Source organism: Eupeodes corollae, chromosome 3 (genome assembly GCF_945859685.1).
Source record: "Eupeodes corollae chromosome 3, idEupCoro1.1, whole genome shotgun sequence".
NCBI classification, from domain to species: Eukaryota; Metazoa; Arthropoda; class Insecta; order Diptera; family Syrphidae; genus Eupeodes; species Eupeodes corollae.
The window spans coordinates 49,606,273-49,627,433 of NC_079149.1; the positions used below are offsets into that span (position 1 = coordinate 49,606,273).

Genomic DNA, 21,161 nt, shown 5'->3' on the forward strand with positions numbered 1-21,161 from the left:
TGAGAGTTGTAAGTCACTAGGCCTTGGTTCACAACGGACTGTTGCGCCACCCAATTTGATTTGATTTGAAAGTTTTTAATGCGCTGAATTCCAAGTTAAACTCAAACATGCTCCATCATAAGTTGCTGTTCGCGAAACATTCTAACATAAACATTCAAAAGAAATAGAATATTGAAAGGATTTGAAATAAGATTGCTCTTCTTATAGACATTTCCATGTATTTATGTACTCTTGTATTTGCAGGACTTAGATAGTACTTTTTTCTACTCCATTTAGTTACGACTTATATGTATAGCACCTTCTCTCAGTATCTTTTTTTTTGTAATAATAACGCAATTGCAATTTTGGTTTTAAATATTTTTAATGAATTCTCGTGTTGTTTGTTTTTCTTTTTTGTAGTTTCACATTTATATTCATTTATATCATTCCTACGCAAATAACTTCTTTTTTCGCACGTTTCTTTTTTATCTCCGGTTTAAATTATATTAAAGAATTTTATTTTTATTTTGCAAACAAAAAATAATGAGTCCTTCTTCTTTTAAGCGACGTAGTTGTATTGGTTTTGATTATCCTTATCGCGCTCCATGTAGTCTCTGTCGATAAGAGATTCAATTCGTTTCTTTAAGTCAGCAGGCTTATGGAAAAAAAAGAAAAACAACAATTAATTAACTAAAACATACATGAAATAAATATAACAATACAATACCTTTACGGGGAAAGTCAACTGATTGAATAGTTCGCCTATCAAAAGATTATGACTCAATGTTTTTCGCATTTTCATTATCCTAACTATAGCGGCATCGATTTGATACTGTCGATCCTGGTATACACGTTCCTCTGTGGCTTTTTGTTCTTCCGCCTGATAAAAAGAACATTGATTTCAATTAAATAAAATTGTTGAGTTATAATAATATTTCACTTATACCGTCTCTTTCATTTGAATTTGGTTTATTTTAATCCTAAAGAGCTTATTTGTGAATTCGTTATTGAATTGGAACTGATCCTTGTCTTCAACCTCCCTGCTACGGGGGATTTTTGTCAAAACACGTGCCTTGCCACAGGCAAGAGATTGTAACGTTCTTCGTAATTCTCCGTCCTTAAATTAAGAAATGTATGTACATATAAAAAAAAACAATTGCTGACAAAATATCAATCGACATACTTCAATGTTACACGCTGCTTTAACTTCCTCAAAGCTAAGGATATTCTTGTCGTTGAACAGTAATAAGACAAGTGCTTGAAATAAGGAAACCAGAAGATCTTTTGGACCCTGAGATTGTAACCAAACAAAAAAATTATAAGGGCTTATATTTGTTTTAAAGAAAATAACTTACATGATCAAATTGTGCTTTAAGAACACAATGGCCAAGGGTTGGCTGCCACTGTAATTTCCTACCACTATGTTTGGCCAAATAAAATTTATTGAACACTTGTTGGGGCTTAACAAGTTGTGGTGGCATTGTAACTTCAGTAAGTGGATAAGTTGGCCAATAACCCATTGTTAGGATGTTTACGGTCAAATCTATGTTTGTGAATTCTCTGTCTAAATTCACAGCATATTGTTTGAATGCAATATTAATGTCACGACTTAATTCCATATCCTTAAACATTCCTTCGAGTTTTGATGTAAAACCACCACCACATTCTTGTTTCAATTTCGATAACATACTCTTTTCGGCATCCACTGAGGCTGATTTGCCAACGATAAGTCGTTTCGCCAGGTCCTAGAAAATAGTACACATTTAACTTTCAATGCTCTGGAAGTCTTACTTTTTAATAAATTACCTTCTTATAAAACGCTTCAAATACATCTTTTCCATGAATGAATCTGAACAGCACCATGATTTTATCAAGAATCTGTTCTAATTCTTCTTCTGTGGCTTCTTTGTTGCCTGCTCTCAATTTCATATCCACATATTTAGCTTGACAAAAAAAAACAATAAATTAACAAAAATAATATTAAAATCATAACAATTTAAAATTTAAATTCATACCAATTAATTCGGCTGGTTTATTTGCTCGTTGATTTATAAAGAACTCAAATGCTTCCCTCAACGAATTTGTGTACTTTTCATTGTGTTCAAAACACGTTCGCACTATAACATCCATTTTGTCCTTGAAATCAAGTAAATCTTGCACCATACTCTTGTCCTTTTCAGGATCAATAACAATGGTACGTCCTTTTTTCTATAAATAAATAATCCAATAAGCCAAAAGGGAAAAGGAAAAACTTAAAAAAAAAATCTACCTTTATGTATCCATTGAAATTACCACATAACTCTGTGGTACCATTTTTAACACGACTCAATAAACTGTAGAGCAGTGTCAATTCAGTCAGTCTATTTTCCTCTAATAACGTGTCTAAACCTTTTTGTAAAATCAGCGTTAAATGTTCAGCAAGGAGCTCTTTTTCTACTGTATAAATAAGTGGATATCTAAAATCAAATAAAACAAAAATTTTATAACAAATTCTTTCCTCGTAGATCGTTTTTAAATTATTTTACTTTGTACTCGAATCCAAATAGTGTAACAAACGTTCATTCTCTTCGGCAAGGCGCTTATCAACGTGTTGCAAATACTCAGGCACTTCCAACTCTTGCATTTTACGTTGTCCTTCAGCTTGATAAAGTTGCTTTGTTGCAATCAAGAATTTGTCCTCGAAGGCGCTTGAATAGATCTGCAAATCACAAAGCATCCTCACAAGACTCTTGAGAAGGGCACGGTCTACGGCATCGCCGTTTCGTTCCTTTTCAATCAACAGAAGCAGACCTTCAACAGTTCGCTTCTGTACTAAGCTGTTGAGTGCAATGTGGGTTCGAAAGAGATCCAGTCCCATGTCCCTTTAAAAATATTAAGTGTTTTTCCTATTGTTTAAAAAATACATACTTTATAGAATAAATCAGAAAACTCACCATATAGAATGAACAGTCGGGTTTTGTAAGACGTAAGTGCGATCAAGGTACAAAAATATACTACGCATCATAATCATTTGATGACAGAACGATTGCCACCAACCGTTGATTTTGTTAAGAAAAACCTTTAAAACAAAAATTAGTACAATATTGAAACATCAGAAAAATTAAGTGGAGTTAAAAACAACTTACCAATTTATCCATACTTTCACCAGTGAATGAATCAACATTCTTTTTAACATGATTTTCAGTTAATGCAGTTAATTTGGCATAGAGTTGTGCATCCATTTTATGACTGCACATATTTTCCACAGCCTGATAGAGTTCTTCAAGGGAGTATTGTATTGGTTTGGATAATTGAATTGCTAGAACAGCCTCTTGCAATTTTTCACATGTTTTTTCTGAATAGTTTTCTGGTAGTGTTGGTTTCACTAAGACAAAATTTAAAAGAGATATAAACTTTGAAGAGAAATAAATAATAATTAATCTTTGTTAAGAAAATCTTCCTAGATAAAAGCTTACATACTTTTCTTACTCGATACTCAAACGGATTTAAGAAAAGATTTTAGTGAATATTAAGTTATTATTGTAAGCAAAGTATGGATAATATACCTTGCCTTTTTTGTACTATACAAGCCATTATATTTAAACTAAGTCTTTTAGAATTATGTTTATTTTTTATTTATTAGAATTGCCGCAATGTTTCACCATAGTAATTATTGTTGCACTACTGCTCTCAAACTACTCAACCGTTGCTCTAGAAATGTTCATCAATGTACCCTTTAGTCCGATTTCGGAATATTGTTAAGTACAGACGCAGTAGACTCACTTATTTCAATGTGGAGGCATTCAAAATCAAATTGCATCGGAATCTTTTTTCTAAGCCTTCTCCCTGCTTTCCAAATTGCTTGTAGTGTATTAACTCATTTATAAAGGTATTTATAACCCCTTGAGAGGGCGCACAACATGGGATGCAACTTCAAGATTCAAGGCCATTTTGTGTATGCGGTAAAAAGTTTTTGCTAAGATTTTTATACACTTTTTTAAAATGAACCTATTCCACTTTAAACACCTAATTAGTTGAAGCCACGATTAAGAGACAAGGACAGAACTTCTGGTGTATTTTACAGCTTTTCTAGCAGAAAAATAAGAAACTTTAAATCGTCCTTGTAGGAAAGGATCAAGCCCAAACGTGGGACAGCGAAGCAAAACAATAATAATATATAATTATTTTCAATATACAGTAATTCTTTTTATAGTTTTTATGATTTCAAGTGCAACGCGTTATTTTTCGTTTGAAATTTTTTAAAGCTACATAGAGAATAGAGTTCTACTCTGCATCTGTTGATACTATTCTTATTCCAAATAGATATACACGTAATTCAGAATTGTAACGGCCGGGAATATCGGTTCTAGAAACCATTTTCTGACAGTTGCGTTACATTCGATATCGTTTTGTTTACGGAAGAAATTAGTTTTTTTACTGGAGGAGTAAGTGAGAGACGACCTGGTTTAGTAGGCACAGGTTAACACCACACCACGTAGTGCCTCTTTTCTGTTCCAGTGAATACCTCGTTTAAAGACAAAATAAGAATAATTACTAAATCGCTTTAATTAAGGACTTACATATGTAGATATTTTTTTCAATACTCTTTATATAACAAAAAAGAGCACATAATATGATAGTTGACTGTGGGAGGGTTACGCAAAAGGAGCCAAATAACACCTGGTGGCTTTCTAATAAGAGATTCGGGTACAGAGAGAGAGTTTATTACTAGCCCTATCATAGAGAGTGGTTTTAAGTGTTTATTAGTGTCTTTCTTTTATAAATATGTCAACAGGCATGTATAAAGAAAAGGTAACGAATGTCCGTTAGCAGTGCAAAAACCCACGACACCGACGCGCTAGTGACGCGCGGGACAACCTTGTCTACAACCTAATGCACACAAAGGGGGTTCCTGTTCCTCTTGGTATTCAGTGGACTGGCAAAACATCATCCTTGTAGGCAAGGGTCAAGCTAACGATACAATTTTCCAAAAATTGTTTACATCTTCAAAATTTGGGATCATAAATAATTTGGAAACCGTCCCTCTGAATTTATTTATATTGTAAAATAATTTTCTAGTGGACTTTGAATTTTATTTTAATGTGCAAAATTTAAGCTTACAAGAAGAAGGTGGACAATTTTATTGGCATTTCATAACATCATAAACTTAAAGACTTCAGAGATAAATTGTCAACTTCATTCTTTGAACGTACATTTTGACAAAGGCAACTAGGTAATTTTTCAAGTGTCATAAATTTTAAACTCAGAACTTTATTTCACTAACCTCTACCTTCAGTTCATCGTACAAAAACTACTAAAAACATTATTGTCTACAAAACACTCCTCAGGCAAGCAACAAGTCCATCACAATTTCTATTTTGTATTGCAAAGAACTGTTACTAATTTGACAGAGAACCCTTTTACACAAAACATTAAATATAATTGTACAGAAAATAAATAAACCATAGAGTAATAAAGTTTAGCTGAAAATTGAATAAAAACAAATGATCAACTGTTATTTTGAAATAAGTAGACTTGACTTGATAGTAAAAGGGATTTTTCTTTACCAACTTTCCAGTCAACTTTCCAATAAAGTTGCCTTAATAAGAAGGCAATTTTTGGCAGCTTGCTTACTTTTAAATCCCTTATGTGTCTTAACTTTCAAATGTAAGCCGTTTTGTGTATAGATGTATGTAGCATTTAAGTGATGACCTTCCTGATTTTTTCACATTTAAAATTGTGTTTTCTTTTACATTTTTCACATTTTCCGAGTGAAAACTAATACTATTTTTTTAACTTAAGGTTTAATTAAATGAAATCTACTACTAGTTTCCTGGCATCTTTAGGGGCGCCATGAAGAATTTGCTTGATATTTGTTCATATTTTCCGAGCTAAAACTAATACAATTTTCTGATCTTAAGGTTCAATTAACTGAAATCTACTTTTAGTTCGCATCTTTAGGAGCGCCATGGAGAACTTAGGACACATGCTTCCTAGTTCGAAATAACCCAGTTTATTCTTACTCAGAAATTATAATAACAATGCTCGATGTTTTTGAATTTTGTTGCAATTATTTATGCCAAAATTTGTATCTTGTAATTTTGCATAATACATTCTCCAATCACCAAGGAATCATGATTGTCTGGTTAGAAGTTTGTGGCTAGTTTAAACCCAGCTACTACCACCTAATTGACGAAAAATGCCAATTTGCAAATTAGTATTGACAGGTACACTTTTTTTCATGAAAAGTGGTTCCAAAATAAGCCTTTCCAATTTGACATAGAAGTGGTTTAAAACAAATCAAATTAGATAAAATTATGTGTTACTCATTCAAAATTTACTTCATTTTTTTCAAAACTACCCACTTAGACGTAGTTTTCCGTATGAATCGAATTTTTACACGAAAACGTATTAAAATTGATACTACGAATTGACATATGTATATAGCCTTGATCTGTTTCATTGATGATATCAATATTCAAAATGTGCAAATGAAGGATTTAAAAAAAAAAATATTTTAAACAATCGTAAAACCAAAATAGATCCAGGTAGAGGCTGAAGTTAGCTTTCCTTTCTGGACTTGCATGTTTGATAATCTCCGAACCTATTCAAAAGAAGGCCATGAGCTTAAAAAAGAAAGTACCTACATGCAAATATAATATTTATATTTAGAACCTACTCGTTATCATTCATTTCTTCCCAGACTTTATAGCACTTTTTATTTGAACATATACGCATATCGTGTTATGTATAATGTACTTACATTTGAAGTTTTTTATAACAATTTTTTTAACATCTCCTGGTTTGGACATATTATTTATGGAGGCCTTGTTTAAAAAGGTCGACCTATTCTCGGTAACCTGGGCGTTGTTGAGCATCGAGAAATTTGGACGTCGTTCGCCGTTGGCTGATCCAAATGGAACTTGCTGCTGTGAATTACTCATGTTGTTGCTAGCGTTGTTTTGTTTAACGAAGAACTTGTTATTACTTCCGTCGTCGGAGGAGGTGAGTTTGCTTTGCTTAAGGTTTTCTGTGTCCTCCACTGTTTCCATTTGTTTGTATTTTTTCGAAGCGCTCATAGTAATTTCCCCCGGTTACTTTTTTAACTTTGTGGGGAAATTGGGGGGTACTGCACGGCACGGGTGTTCCTGATGACAATTCTTCCCTTGTCTCCTTTTCTTTTAACTTAGAAGTGCAAAAAAGTTACTTTTTTTTTGTTGTTGCATGCAGCACAGCTGCCAGGGGAGATAGAAATAAATAATTTTTGCAAATTATAAATTTGAAGTTGATGCTTTTTTAATAAAAAAAATATAAGTATCAAATATGAAGGAATATTTTGTTTTCGATGTAATAATCTTTTGGTTTTGGCCAAACAGAGGGTTCTTTTGCAGTCTGTTTCTTTTTATTATATTTTTTTTTGCAAAGCGAGCGTTTTGTGTGAGTGGTTGATGGTTGGAGATGAAGATTTTAGTTACTCACTTGGTTTCTACGTTCACTAAATGTGATTAATTACATTAATCAATAACTGATCTACTAATTTAATAAATAATTGGATTTGTTTGAGTAATTATTGAAGATAAAACAAGATTTATGAGAAGAAAATTCTTAAACAAAAACACACGACTACCATTTAGAGGGTGCTTAGGGTTTGTTCAACAATAGATGGCAGCGCGTTGAAATGTCAAATTAGGAACAGTGCTGCCAATAAGAAAAAACAACAATTTACTGATTCACTAGTGGACGTATTCAGAGAAATATTTTGTTTTTATAAATAGAATTGAGCCCTTGAATGGATGATTGAATTTTTTAAGGAGATAATCAGCCCAATTCTAAATGAAAATTCCCAGGGAAATATTTCCCTTTTCCCTTCTCTCATATTCTAAACGAAAAATTCCCGGGGATTTTGTTCCCTTTTCTCTTTTCCCTTATTATAAACTAACTTCGAATGTGGGAACAAATACTCCGAGAAAAAAGTAGGCATTCTAAATGTCAAAAGAAGGGAATTAAAAAATGTATTTGGCGCGAGTTTCTCCCGATAAATTTGGTGGGGAGTTTGACCAAAATGTAAGATTTTATTTATTTTTTAAAACAATAAATGTTAAAATTTGAGTTTTTTTAGGTCTAAAACAACAAACAAGTGCCAGCTTCAAATTCTGTTGAGTTTGATGGAAGCCCAACGCGATATTGCTTGTGGCTTCCAGAAAGGAAGCAAGGAGGAGGTGTTACTGTTTTGGCATGCGGCTGAAAATGCTTTAAATGCATCTGGGCCACCAAGCAAAAACATATCGGAATGGAAAAAGGTAATTTTTTTAAACGAAAATTCGATAATTTATTATTAAGAAGTGCGTGTTATTATTTTAGGTGTGGTGTGACCAGAAAAAATATGTTAGAGCTAAGGCTGCTACAAACCTTAAGGCCAGAAATGGTACTGGCGGTGGGCCAAACAAAGAACAAAAACTTTCCGACTATGAACAGACTGTCTACGACTTAATTGGGATGAATGGGATGAATTCCGTTATTTTTTTGTTGTTAATTGATTTAAAAACGTGTGATATTAAATAAATAAATGAATTACTTTTGAATAAATTAATTAATGTTTTATTGATGTATTACATACATATGTTTAAAGGTTGATGCCTATATTTTGTAATATTCTCTGCGCCGCTGTGGTATACTCAGATCTTTCTTGTGATGCGATTTCAAGAGGAATTTCAGAAATTTCAGGTGTTACAGAAATCAATTCATCGTCCATAGGATCGGCTTTATAATAAATGCATATGTTATGCAATGCGCAGCACACATTTATAATTTTCGCTGCCTTCGCCGGGCAAAGTGCACCTTTAGTGGGCTCACATTCCAAATGAAGGAATCATGACATGCAGCTGGATGGGAAGCATCGACGTACGAAATTCTTAATTCATTGTCACAAAGGAGCATGACATTAAGGCTATATTTTCCTTTTCTATTATAAAATAAGTGCCTGTTTTCAGAAGGGGCAATGATCTGAAGGTGCGTTCCGTCAACACAACCAACAATTCCAGGAAAATTATGTTTCGTATAGAACGCCAACGCTATATTTCTTTTTTCTGCAACTGTTTTAGGTAGTTTTATCCACTGTGGACATAATTGCTCCTCTAAAACTTCAAGTACTTCAGCTAGCACCTTGCTGAAACTAGGTTGAGCCATACCAACCCTTCCTTCGTTTCCGACCCCGGTTTGATACCCTCCCTCAGCAAAAAAACGTAAACATGCGCTCAATTTAATGATTGGTGGGATTCCAAAACGCTTTCTTGTTGGTTTACTGTACATTATGAGGACATCCAACAAGTATTTAAAGGAAACCTTGTTTACTCTATAATGCTTTTGAAACCTAAGAAAAAATGATTTTTTAAAAATTATGATAGACAATATTTGAATGAATGAATACTTACAGCCATTGAGGCAACTCGAAGGGATTCGCACTATCTCTTAAAGATCTTCTAATAGTCCTTGGTTTTACATGTTCACTTTCTTCATATTCTTCACGTAAAATCCTTGCCGCGATTGAAAACATTTTAAATTTTTTTTAATTTGAATGATGAAAATTTTGTTCGCGAGTTATTTTTCCTGTCAAACAATACGAAACAGCTGATTCGAAAATCAAAATTCTCCATTCCCGATTTCGAAGGGAAAAATGTCTTCCCGGGGAATTCGAAATAGGAGAATTTTACTCTCGGGAGAACAAGTCTCCCGGGGAATTGTTTTCCCCGGGAATATTAAGAATTGGGCTGAATGATGCACAGCGACCTTGAGATTGAGATCTATTGTGCCCCTAAGAAGATGGGTGAGATTGCCCTCCAAATTGGTTATTTTGAGTATTTGGAGTATTTTAAAAAAGATCAGTTTGTTTTTTTTTCACGGGTACTGCCTCTTGCGAGGAATTAACAAATCTTCGAAGAGTAATTCTTGTCATAAAAAGTGCTTTCTCAAATTAGCCGTTCGGACGGCATATAACCAGTAAGTCCCCTCTATCTCTGACAACGTTACTCGCACACAGGAATGATTGGCAGTTGTAAGCCACTAGGGCCTGGTTCACCTAATTTATTTATTTATGTATGCCCGATATATCTTTATTTTATCGGAAATTCTGAATGATGGTATTACGTTTACCTGATGTATTAAAAGTATGTTGTCTTCTCATGCTCATTACAAAAACTACAATTAATTTTGCTCGCTAGCCCTAGAATATTGAGGTGTCTCTTAAGCTTAAAGAGACCAAGGAAACATGTTATTAAACTTATATAATTCCTACCTAGGGCTAGTTTTTCAAGTGGGTTAAGCTTTTAAGAAAACTTTTAGAAGTTTTGGGTTGATGAAGCTAATCAATCAAAATCGGCTAATTAAAACAATGCATTATAATGAATAAGTTATAGTTTCTAGTATAGTAGTAGTTTAAACAGTATTGGTCTAAAGAGTTAATTTCAACACTTTGTTCGTTAGAGTGTCCTTCTCAAATCAGTCATTGCCCTAATGCTAAGGAATATTTTACCTATTGTACTGGGCACCAACACTCTTTAATACCCAATGAGGATAATATAAGAGCTTAATGCTTTTAATGTTGCTTTGCTATCGAAAAATGAGCACTTGGTCAGCTATTAAAAACATTAGCGAAACATGTCGGCTATAGCTGGAGAGTTTTGTATTGGATCTTTATGTATCTAAAACTGCAGTTTCTAAGCATTGAGGATTCAAATGGGCGTCTTTCAATTAAGGAATGTAAAAGTATATCCGAAGTATTTTAAATATAATATAAATTAGATCGCGCAAAAGCTAGTATAGAGAATCTGGTCCTTGTGCCTTACAATCATTTCTGTGTGCGAGTAACGAAATTCAAACAGCTTATTTGATAAAGCACTTTTCTTGACAGGAATTACTTTAGGGAAATTTTCAATTCCTTGTAAAAGGTACTCGTAAAAATAACTTTAGGTGGTACATGTAAGACCTCTGGGATGACAGTCTTATGCGCTAACGATCATGCCACGGGTACTACTGGGGTCTGGAGTATTACCCACTTTATTATTTTAGATTTTATGCAAAATTGTAATTTCGAGCTATTTTAATCAGGTTTTCGAATATTGTAATGCCATTAAATTATTTTGTATGCAGAATATAAACTACTTCCTAGAAATAAAACAACAGATTTAAAGAATTTTTTTAAAATTAATATTTTCAGTTTTTTGTTGTTGTTATTCTTGTATTTTTTCAATATTTTGTTGAACCTCCTATTGCAAGAGCCTCAATTCTTGGCGGCAAACTGTCAATGCATGATTTGACTGTTTCCTGCATTTGTGCGTGGTGATTCAACAAGTGAATTACTCTTTTAATAAGTGAATTACTCTTTCAATAAGTGACCGCATCATTAGCTCCCACACGTTTTCAATGGGTTCAAATCAGGGCTGTTTCCCGGCCTGTCCAACAGAGGGATGTTTTCTTCCCTCAAATAAGTTTTAATGGACCGGACTGTGTGGCATGGAGCTCCATCTTGCAAAAAAATGTAATCATACATCCATTCTTGAACGTTAAAAATATTGCGTATAATCTAAACATTATAAAAATTCTGCAGTGCGTCTTATAATATGGCCAGGGGCTGTAGTTAAATCTATATAATGACACTTATTACAAAATCCAAAGAACAACAAAACACTTTTTAAGGATAATAATAAATAAGACGTTAATTTTTGATAAGTTAATTAGCCTAATTAGATTCATTGACGAAAATGAATGTGAACCTCCGAAAATTTAGTGAAAAACTTCACCAACTTACCCTAAACAGTTCAAAATGGTTTGTATTGCTGTTCCATTAGAAAAATAAGTCACCTACCTCATTATTGAGTGGTCTTCTGTCGACATTTTAGCTAGCAGTTAATACAAAAAAGTATAGAATGAAGTCAAGATTAAATACTTAAATATTCCTATACTTTTTAGAACTTACCCATGCATTTATGTATCACGTAACCTTATCCTGATTATAAATCATAAAACCCGACGGAAAATTGTTACCCTTTTAGCCCACATCAAAAACTTTGTCCATATAAAATGCTACTTCTACTCTTATGCGCCTTAACTGTAAATGCGCCTTAACAAGTTCTCGAAAAACTATCCTTAAACACATAAAAACTTGAGTATACTATAATAGAACCATACTGAGGTATATTTTTCTTTAATTCAATAATACATTGGCGTTTAATTTCAATATAATATATTTTCGTTTACATTAATTTGAAATTGAATATAAACAAATTTAATTAAATTTTCTTTTGCTTTTTTTTTATTATACATGTATTTTTGTAATAATTTTTAAATTTATTTTGTGAATGCTGTTAATAAATACGAATACTGAAAAAAGTATACATTAAAATATATTTATATAATTATATAAGTATGTATAAATAAATAGGAAATAAGTAAAATGTAAATTTAGTTCATAGTATTAATTTTTTTTTTAAATTTTGTTCAATGACTGATATTTTTTTTGCTTTTCTTTGCCTTTTTTTAAATTTTAATTGCAACATTTTTTATTCTGTTTATATGTATATATATATTTGTTTTCGATTCTTTGTGTTTTGTTTCCTTGTATACATAATTTTCTTTCTATATATAGTTTTATATTTTCTTTTTATATATAACTCTCGGGATAACATTGAAACTGTAACATATTTCAACTTTATTTAAAATGTTTCCATAACTCACTTTTCAAAAACACAATAAACTTTTCTTTCTTTTTTCTTTTGTATGGCAGCGCGTATTATTTTTGTTTATAATGTTAAAATTTTGTTTCGTTTTTATATTTTCTGCTCCAAGTTAATATTTATTTACATGCATTTACATGTGGGTGACCAAGAAGAACTACATACAATTTAGATTAACGATAAAGTGTGTTCTTTTTGTTATACGTATATATTATGTTTGTTGTGTGTATATATATGTTTTTTTTTTATAGACAGGATATTATATTATAATATAGTCGAATTTAATTAAATATAGTTACATATGTTTATGTTTTCAAGATTATAATGTATTTTTAAATGTTTATTACAATTCTTAGAATTTAAAAAAGAAATAATAATAGTTTTATTATTAAATTGAAGTATTTAAAATAAACAATAGGTCTTGAGTTACTGAAAGGAATATTGATTATTCATTATTTATAAATGATATAAAATTATTTAAAAAAATATATAAATATAATATAGAACTATAAGTTGAGGAAAATTGTGCATTCTGTTTTAATGCAGTTTAAAGCTGCTTAAACCCCTTTTAATACATTTGACAAACAATTATGATAATAATTTAATTTTACGATAAGGATATAATAATTTATTTGCGTACACAAAAGATAAAATAAAAACAGAAATCATAAATATAAATATACGCACATATTAATATAGAGTTAAGTATATGACATCTGTCCCTTCGCTTGAATCCCAGAAAATTGATATTCTTTTCAAAACTGTGTTTTATTTAAATGTGATTTTGAAAAAGAGAAACATTCTGTGTTACTTTTATAAAAAGACATGTTAAGTAGAATTGTCATACAAAATTCTCATAGAAGATTAAAAATTTCGTCAAAGTGTAATTAAACAATATTGTTCTAGAAAGTTTTTGTTTGATTATCAAGACATCAACCTAAAATAAATTAAAAACTAAGTTCCAAACCATGCAAGTCAATTTGAAAGCTCCTTCCCGAAGAATTATTTTCTTACCAAACCTTATTTATTATATTTTTCATAAGAATGATGCAGTGTATGACTTTTTTATGCTCACTTAAAACTTTTATACCAATAAATAATTAATATACAATAATTATATAATTAAATTTAAACTCAGTCATGAACAGTTTATGAAATCTGGAATTCACAATAGGGACAAAACTACTACGATATGTATATATATTTATATTTTTTTAAATTTCTGTACAAATAGGAAATAATATTATTTTTATCAAATATCTGTGAACTCCTTATTGGAGTGTAAATCTCAATCGGGTAGCATATGAACAAAACTAACTGGAAACATCCCTCGTCTACTGGGATGACCTTCGATAACACCTTCCATCCAATTTTCATCATCTGTTCGTTCATTAAGAACGATGAGAATTTCACCTTCTTTAAATTCCAATTCATCATCGTTGTCGGCAACACAGTCATAGAGAGCGCGACATCTTCGGTGGCCATTCTTAAAATAAAATTTTATTCATAAATTATTATTTTTCTGAACAAACTCAAGTTGAAGCTTAGTAAAAATTTTCCATTGTCCATAAAAAACTAATAGAAAGTTCTTTTACTTACGTAATTATTATATTGTTTTCCTTTCTGATTACTATCTGGTGATGCATTCAGACGTTCATTATCAATTGATGAGAGATTTGAATCAGCAGAATAATCAAGTCCTCCAGACGAATCCATTTCTGACATCCATGGTTCATACTCAGTATAGTTTTGATTGAGTAGCTAAAATAATAAAATTAATATTTTTACAATTAGTTTTTAGATAATTAACACGCTTGCAAAGAACACACACACATAAAATACGATGATAAGCGGCTGAATGTCATAATGTAACTGCTATTTTATTATGCTTTTTTCAAAATTTTAATTAATTATTTAGTATTGCAATCTAATTATGAAGTAAATTTAAAAAAAGAGCCACACATTTGCATATTTTGTTAGAGATATAATTGAATCAGCACAACTCTTTGCATTATAAATACCGTTTCTTCGCTAGGACTCGATATTTTCTTTAACTTTCCAGCTTTACGCTGCAACAAAAAGTGGCATTATTGAATAATATTTTTTGTTTTGGTCCACTGATGATTTGTAATGTTAAAAATAAAGTAATACAAATGTTTTTAATCTAATCTTATCTAAAAAAATTCAAGGACTGAAATGGAAACCTATCTTTGTTTAAACCCCAAAAATAAAACATGTCATGAATTTTGTGTGAAAGACCATCATAAACCTAGGGTATTGCCACAACGCTTTTACTGGAAGGGAACATGTTTTCTCTTTTTATTGCAATCACGGAAAATACTATTTAGATGCCTAGATAGATATGTTTTCAAATTTAGGAGAATATTGATATCAAAAATTTAATTTTTAAAGAATACAACAAACTTTCCACCACAAATTCAACAAACAATGTGAATTTCGCAGTAAATGAAGATACAAGGACGACGAATTATAATATTTAAAGGACACTCGAGTTTGAAAACCCGATGAAGACAATGTCGAACATACCCATGAATAAGTAATATTCCTTAATTATTTTTCACGTTATTCAGTCTTTGAAACTGATTATTATAGTTATTTACATAGTCCATCACTGGCTGTAATGTGTTTTTAAATTCTTGATTACACTCTATACACATCCATCAGATTGTGGATGTAATTTAACTAATTCAAACGAGTTTTTACCTTTCTGGGTGGTGCGACCGGCCCTTCATCCATTGAACTTATACTCTCATTTGATTGTCCATTTGATATTTCTCTTTCTGAAAATGAAAATCAATGGTATTTATATAAAATAATTATTTTTTATTTATCATACCATTTGGTGGACCTGGGGGTGGAATTTTCGGCCTTGAAAGAGATTTATCAACATGTTTTAGTTGAGGAATTTCTCCTGTCGGTGGTAGAACTAGCTTGGCTCCAGCTAAATGTCGATTCAACGATTCTCCGCTTGGTGAACGTTTGTGACCAAAAGTTGTCATTTGCTTTAGGCTCTGACTGCTACCACCAACCCCGCCGGTATCGTGCAAGCCAGCTGCTTTAGCCTGTTGTGCTATAGTTGGATCAAATCTCTCGTATACTTTATTATCACAATGGAATATTGCGCCCCGTGCACTATCGACACTACGTAGATGTGGCAACGTGCTATAGACCACTTCTGATTGGTTCTTATGGTTGACTATGTTGCGTGAGTCATTGTTATCGAAATTCTGTGAATGTCTAGGCGCATGGGGTAAGGTACCGTAGAAGGAATTAGATACTGGAGGTGGAGCAGGTGCTGTACGTTTTTTCAAGGAATTCATATTTGCTAAGAGAACAGCAAATAATACGTTATACATATTTACAAATAATAATAATAATGGTTCATTTACCAGTTGAAGTGGATTTCCTGGCTCCCTGAACAAGGCCACCTCTTTGACTGCTCGTAGTTGAACCAGGACTGGAACCACCCCCACCAGCCAGATATTGTCCGATGGGAATGTGTTGCTTCGGGCTAGTACCGGCCTGATTAAAGGGTACAGTTGTTGTTGGCAACTGAAATTGTCTATTCGGACAATTCGATATTGGACTAGAACCACTTTGTATTGAATCACATGTCGAGGAACGTGAACGCAAGATGGGCGAATCACCTCCAGCAAAACTTGGTGGTCGGGAACGTGATTTCTGGCAAGAAAAAATTCAATACATTTGTTCATTCCAATTTATAACGATAAATACTCACTCGCTCATCAATGACTGTATCATCGTCTGAGAAATCTGTTGAACCATCGTCATTTGGCAGATTCCAATCGGTGTTGATATGATCAAAAGCACTCTTTTCTCTTCTTATGGCACATTCAATCTGAAAATATAATTGAAACGTTAATCTTGCATTCGATTCGTAGGAGTAAGTTTAGTTGATTTACCAATTCCTGGCACGCATTGTGACCCATTTCTTTGGCAATTTCTAAAGGAGTTTTATTTTGTGAATTCTTTAACTCATAATCTGCTCCAGATCGCAACAATAGTTTCAAACATTCGCGCCGATCATGCAGAGCACACAAATGTAACGCAGTATTTTTTCCAGTCATGTCTATGACATCTGGGGGATTTGTCGCCTTATTAAGGCCCTTTGGTGGCATATTTTGTATAAGAAAATCTACTATATGCAATGTGGAACCCATTTCACGTAAAATGGCTAAGTGAAGGGCAGTTTCTCCATCATCAGATGATGGCAAACAGCATGTCAAATCGGCTCCTTCAGCCCAAACTTGCAAAAGCTGACTCATATCAGCATTAACTATGGCTTGTTCAAGATCACAGCGAAGGTCATTGTCATCGGCACACGTTCGCATTACATAGCGTTTTGCAACATATTTGGCGCGAATAAAATCATATCGCTGTTCCCTATTTAAGTTAAAATAAAAGCATAATATAAATTAATTAGTACATAATTTAATTAATGAACGCATGTAAATTGACAAATAAAGAAGACCATGAATTAATGGGATTAAAATTACAAAATCAATCAATCTTACATTGTACTATCCGGTGATAGTTTTCCTCTTCCCAGTGTTGCTTCCATAATCTCATTAAGTGTACTATTGCCCATTGCGCGAGCAATTAATAAATTCGCTGTTGTCAGGTTGTCTAATGTTAAGCTCTGTATTCTTGAATGATGCACTCCAAGATCCCGATGCACGCCCGAACATTGAATGCATACGAGAACACCGAAATTTAAACTTATCCACGTGACATCATTACGAGAACCACAATCACAGCATTGGTCATTTCCTGGTAAATTTTGGACGTATCTGCAAATAGTTAAAAATTAAGTTTTCGTTCAACATTTAAATATAAATTTTAATTGGTCAAAGAATATCGATTTCGAAAAATGTATGAATATGAATATAAATTTTAGCATATGAAGATGTTTCTACATATTTCATTGTTTTACGCATTGTAATGAACACGATATTGAAGTGATTCCGAAGGACACATAGAAGAGCAAAATGTCCTATGTATTTAATCCTTACGAAGCTACCTAACCATACACGCAGTTAATTTAATTTCTAAGTCATAAAGTATTTTGGCTGGCAGCTAGGTTATTGTTTTTGAACAATGGTAATGGAATGGATATCTTGCAGTCTTATTAAAATCATTAACAAAACACTTAATTTTTATGTTTACATTTATTTATAACTCAAGCAGTAAATATTTAAATACAAAAATTGTTATTTTTTTCACCCCCAATTTGTATGTATTTGAAAGCCACTTGGTGGTTCAAATCTTTCATCATAGGGTATCTTTTTTGAGGCTTTCAGAAAACAAGGAGGTCCATGACGATGACGATAATGTTCAAAGTTATGTTGCTGAGATGGTCCATAATGTTGTGGATGAGTTCTCAAATGAGTATGCCAATGTCCATTGTGACTAACGTGACCACCAAATTGATTTTCATGATGATTGGAATGACGATGAGGAGGAAATCCATGATCCCGATGACAATGCCATCTATGTTTTTGTCCATCGGAATGATCTAGATCATTAGTTCTATTTTGGATGTTATTTTCTTGTCGGCCATGATGAAAAAAGAATCCAGGATGTCGATGGAATCTATTATTTTCGAATCCAGAATTTGTACTTGATGCACTAGGTTCACTGCTTGTAGTTTCTTTAGGTGCCATTCTTTTATGTTAAAATGTATGCTTATTTTCTTTTTTTTAAGATGATGTTCACTTCTTTTAAGCTTTTGCTTTACTGAATAAATTTCCATAGAACTTCTGCTATTTAAACGAATTTGAAGACACACTTCTACGATTAGATGCGTCATTTATCAAACTGTGTTGTGTTTATCAAATTTGATTATCTATTTTTAGCAGAGAGGGCTCGCTTATTTGAGTGATTTGTTTTTGTAGACAAGTGATATCAGAAAGTACTCGAATGCGGTTTCTGAGTAGAAAACCATAGTACGTAATTTCTTAAGGAAAATTGCATCATTCTGCTTAGCTTCATGTAAAATAATAGACTCACTGATTTCATGAATTCCAAAATATTTTCAAATATAGAGAAATTAATATTACCATATTAAATGTAAATAAAGGGTTGTTCTTGCAGCTTGAGGCGCAAAGAAACCTGTTCTTTAAAAACTAAAGAATATCAATGGGGACAGCACTACGCAGTTTTTGGTTGGGTACACAACAAAGATATTCAATTTATTTTGTCTAATCTTAAGAACCCAACGATTTTTGGTTTATTCCCTCGAAGAATTTAAATTTAAAAAAAAACTACTTTGAAGATTTCATTGTTTGAAAATATGTTGTTTGTTCTATTTTATCGTCGTGGGTTTATTTAAACCTACTAAGGCCTTTTCTTGTGTTTTGAGTTATTGGCATTGAATATAATATAATAATGAAGGTATATACACTATACAGTCCTTGACCATATTAGTAGACGCACTTTAGATTGTTTCCAAATCTCGATTTTCAGCTATTTTAATCAGGTTTTCGAATATTGTAATGCATTTAAATTATTTTTTACGCAGAATATAAACTATTTCCTACTTTTTTATAAAAAAAAAAACAACAGATTTATAGAATTCGTTTTTCTATAGTATTTAAAAACATTGCGTTTTTAAAGAGAATTCGGGGGTTTTAATTTTTTTTTTTAATTTAATAATAGAAGAACTCAGAGCTTAGAGAATTTTGAAAAAATAAAAAAGAGTTTTTTTTTACTGAACATGAGGAACTGTTTTCTTATTTAAGTATTTTCTTCTTAATGGTTTCATCAATTTTTATTGAAAATTGCGCACAAAAAGATATTTAAAATCAGTTATTTAGCTAGGTTCTACTTTTCACATTCAATCGAAAGGAAATTGAAATCGATTCAAAATTTCGATTTAAGTTTTTTTTTTTCGAACTCAAAACGAAATGAATTTCCGTCCTACATTTAAATATTTGGCATTTTCAAGGGATTAAATTTGAATAGGTTAAGTTGTTCTGATTTGAGCTCGACAAGAGGAAATTGTTTAAAAACAGTAATAGTTTTGCTATAAGGAAGTAAATTTTAAGTTTTTCATAGAACGTCCTTGGTTCAAACTTGAGAAGTTGTAGTTTCTACTTTTTATTTGAGGGAAGTGACGAAGCAACATACCAAATATTTTCTCTACACCAAAAACAATTTTCTTTCAAAAACTTTCATTACACATTCAGAAACTATACCTTCGATACCAGAGTCCTTACCAACCGATATTTGGAAACTGCTTATCGCAAAAAAACCAAAAACTGCAACTTATGTGCATTAACACAATGCAAATAAAAAACACTTATATTTAATATTTATTTATTTAAAAAGCACAGAACATAAGAAACATAAGTGATTTCGAAAAGTATTTGAAGTTATGAAATCGGTTTCATTTCACTCGATTTAGAGAACCAAGCTGATAGTTTTCTGATTTAAAAAAATTAAAAACATGGGTACGATAACTTTGCGGCCAAGAAAAAATAATGGTTTTTAGTAGAGGGGCTCAGTATAAGCACAATGTTATACAAATTGACCTACAAATCTAAAAAAAACCTTTTGTATCGATATCTATAATCATGAGAAAAATAATACTTAATTGTTTTTTTTTCAAGAACTATTGACTGAAGCAGCTTTATTTAACATTTGTTATAAACAGTAGAGTTTTGGCTTTTGAAAAAGGTATAAACTGTAAGTGTTGCCGTTGTTTTTAAATATGTTTTTTTTAGATTTTGAGTAATTTTTTATGAAATTGGCCTGAGGGGAGATAAACCCCCAAAATCGGTACTATATTTTTGAGCCAGAGTTGTGGTACTCTTCCTAAATTAAAATGTTTTTTTTTTTCTTTCTCTTACCATAAATTTGAATTCAGTGAAGAAGATTTCGCTTATCACTTTCTCTTCTTTCTATACAAATCGTTATTCAAACTTTTTCCTTTAATCTTCTTTCACAACAATACTCTTTTGATAGTAGTTTCTTCAACTTGAATCATGTGCAGCTAACGTTAAATAATCTCCTTTTTGTTTTCACTTAGATCCTAAGGATGATGCAATTTTTATCAAGCGATACTAAATTTTTTGAAACCGTTAATTTGATCAAGATTATTTATTTTTAAATTATCACAAACCATATAAATCAAAGCCTAACATCTTAAATGACATTCAGAATTTTTAATGATCCAAAGCTATGATAAATTAGATTCATCGATAAAATTTAAAAAAAAGAAGAAGAAGAAATAACTCATTCAAAAGACTCACCAAAAAAACCACTCAATCATATTCGAGATACAATTTTGTTTTAAAAACAGAGAAATATGACTCAAGTTAGTTCAGTCGTTTGATTAAATTTGCCAAGGCAAAGCTTTACCCTGATAAATACAAATGTTTTTCTTAATTAACAACAACTGGCGCACTGGCGCCGCCGCCGTCGATTATTGGA

General features: G+C 31.9%; 4 protein-coding genes across 5 annotated transcripts in view; 1 reads left to right on the forward strand and 3 right to left on the reverse strand.

Moving 5' to 3' along the window:
• Window positions 1-342: 342 nt before the first annotated feature.
• On the reverse strand, window positions 343-7,610 carry LOC129951538 (cullin-4A). Its single transcript, XM_056063745.1, has 13 exons — window positions 7,438-7,610; window positions 6,722-7,193; window positions 3,105-3,343; window positions 2,913-3,037; window positions 2,505-2,840; window positions 2,249-2,435; window positions 1,995-2,187; window positions 1,786-1,922; window positions 1,335-1,724; window positions 1,163-1,270; window positions 926-1,096; window positions 707-859; window positions 343-634 (listed from the first exon to the last, which is right to left on the reverse strand). The coding sequence occupies exons 2-13, from the start codon at window positions 7,035-7,037 to the stop codon at window positions 539-541; spliced, it is 2,451 nt and encodes an 816-aa protein (XP_055919720.1). The 5' UTR covers window positions 7,038-7,193; window positions 7,438-7,610; the 3' UTR covers window positions 343-538.
• Window positions 7,611-7,968: 358 nt separating this feature from the next.
• LOC129950454 (uncharacterized) lies at window positions 7,969-8,608 on the forward strand. Its single transcript, XM_056062393.1, has 4 exons — window positions 7,969-8,009; window positions 8,078-8,258; window positions 8,320-8,472; window positions 8,588-8,608. The coding sequence occupies exons 1-4, from the start codon at window positions 7,969-7,971 to the stop codon at window positions 8,606-8,608; spliced, it is 396 nt and encodes a 131-aa protein (XP_055918368.1).
• Window positions 8,609-8,760: 152 nt separating this feature from the next.
• On the reverse strand, window positions 8,761-9,720 carry LOC129950455 (putative nuclease HARBI1). The gene is made up of 2 exons (XM_056062394.1): window positions 9,390-9,720; window positions 8,761-9,328 (listed from the first exon to the last, which is right to left on the reverse strand). The coding sequence occupies exons 1-2, from the start codon at window positions 9,509-9,511 to the stop codon at window positions 8,761-8,763; spliced, it is 690 nt and encodes a 229-aa protein (XP_055918369.1). The 5' UTR covers window positions 9,512-9,720.
• Window positions 9,721-11,189: 1,469 nt separating this feature from the next.
• Window positions 11,190-21,161, reverse strand: part of LOC129952926 (arfGAP with SH3 domain, ANK repeat and PH domain-containing protein) — a 61,322-nt gene continuing 51,350 nt past the window's right edge. Inside the window, exons 8-16 of one of the 2 annotated variants that reach the window (XM_056065897.1) lie at window positions 17,243-17,518; window positions 16,631-17,111; window positions 16,447-16,566; window positions 16,097-16,388; window positions 15,544-16,032; window positions 15,411-15,487; window positions 14,708-14,755; window positions 14,286-14,447; window positions 11,190-14,172 (exon numbers count right to left, since the gene is read on the reverse strand). In XM_056065897.1, coding sequence (XP_055921872.1) covers window positions 13,975-14,172; window positions 14,286-14,447; window positions 14,708-14,755; window positions 15,411-15,487; window positions 15,544-16,032; window positions 16,097-16,388; window positions 16,447-16,566; window positions 16,631-17,111; window positions 17,243-17,518 — 2,143 coding nt within the window. In that variant the 3' untranslated portion in view covers window positions 11,190-13,974. The remainder of the gene's footprint in view (window positions 14,173-14,285; window positions 14,448-14,707; window positions 14,756-15,410; window positions 15,488-15,543; window positions 16,033-16,096; window positions 16,389-16,446; window positions 16,567-16,630; window positions 17,112-17,242; window positions 17,519-21,161) is intronic. The other variant, XM_056065898.1, reaches the window with a different exon arrangement.

Bases quoted from the DNA above. Each gene is read 5' to 3' on its own strand.
- LOC129950455 (XM_056062394.1), bottom strand. From the start codon at position 9,511: ATGTTTTCAATCGCGGCAAGGATTTTACGTGAAGAATATGAAGAAAGT. The intron at 9,329-9,389 runs GTAAGTATTCAT...ATTTTTTCTTAG, and splicing joins TTCGAGTTGCCTCAATGGCT to GTTTCAAAAGCATTATAGAG.
- LOC129950454 (XM_056062393.1), top strand. From the start codon at position 7,969: ATGTATTTGGCGCGAGTTTCTCCCGATAAATTTGGTGGGGA. The intron at 8,010-8,077 runs GTTTGACCAAAA...GAGTTTTTTTAG, and splicing joins CCCGATAAATTTGGTGGGGA to GTCTAAAACAACAAACAAGT. The intron at 8,473-8,587 runs GTTATTTTTTTG...ATATGTTTAAAG, and splicing joins GGATGAATGGGATGAATTCC to GTTGATGCCTATATTTTGTA.
- LOC129951538 (XM_056063745.1), bottom strand. From the start codon at position 7,037: ATGAGCGCTTCGAAAAAATACAAACAAATGGAAACAGTGGAGGACACA. The intron at 3,344-6,721 runs GTAAGTACATTA...ATTTTGTCTTAG, and splicing joins TGTTATAAAAAACTTCAAAT to TGAAACCAACACTACCAGAA. The intron at 2,841-2,912 runs GTGAGTTTTCTG...ATATTTTTAAAG, and splicing joins CCGACTGTTCATTCTATATG to GGACATGGGACTGGATCTCT.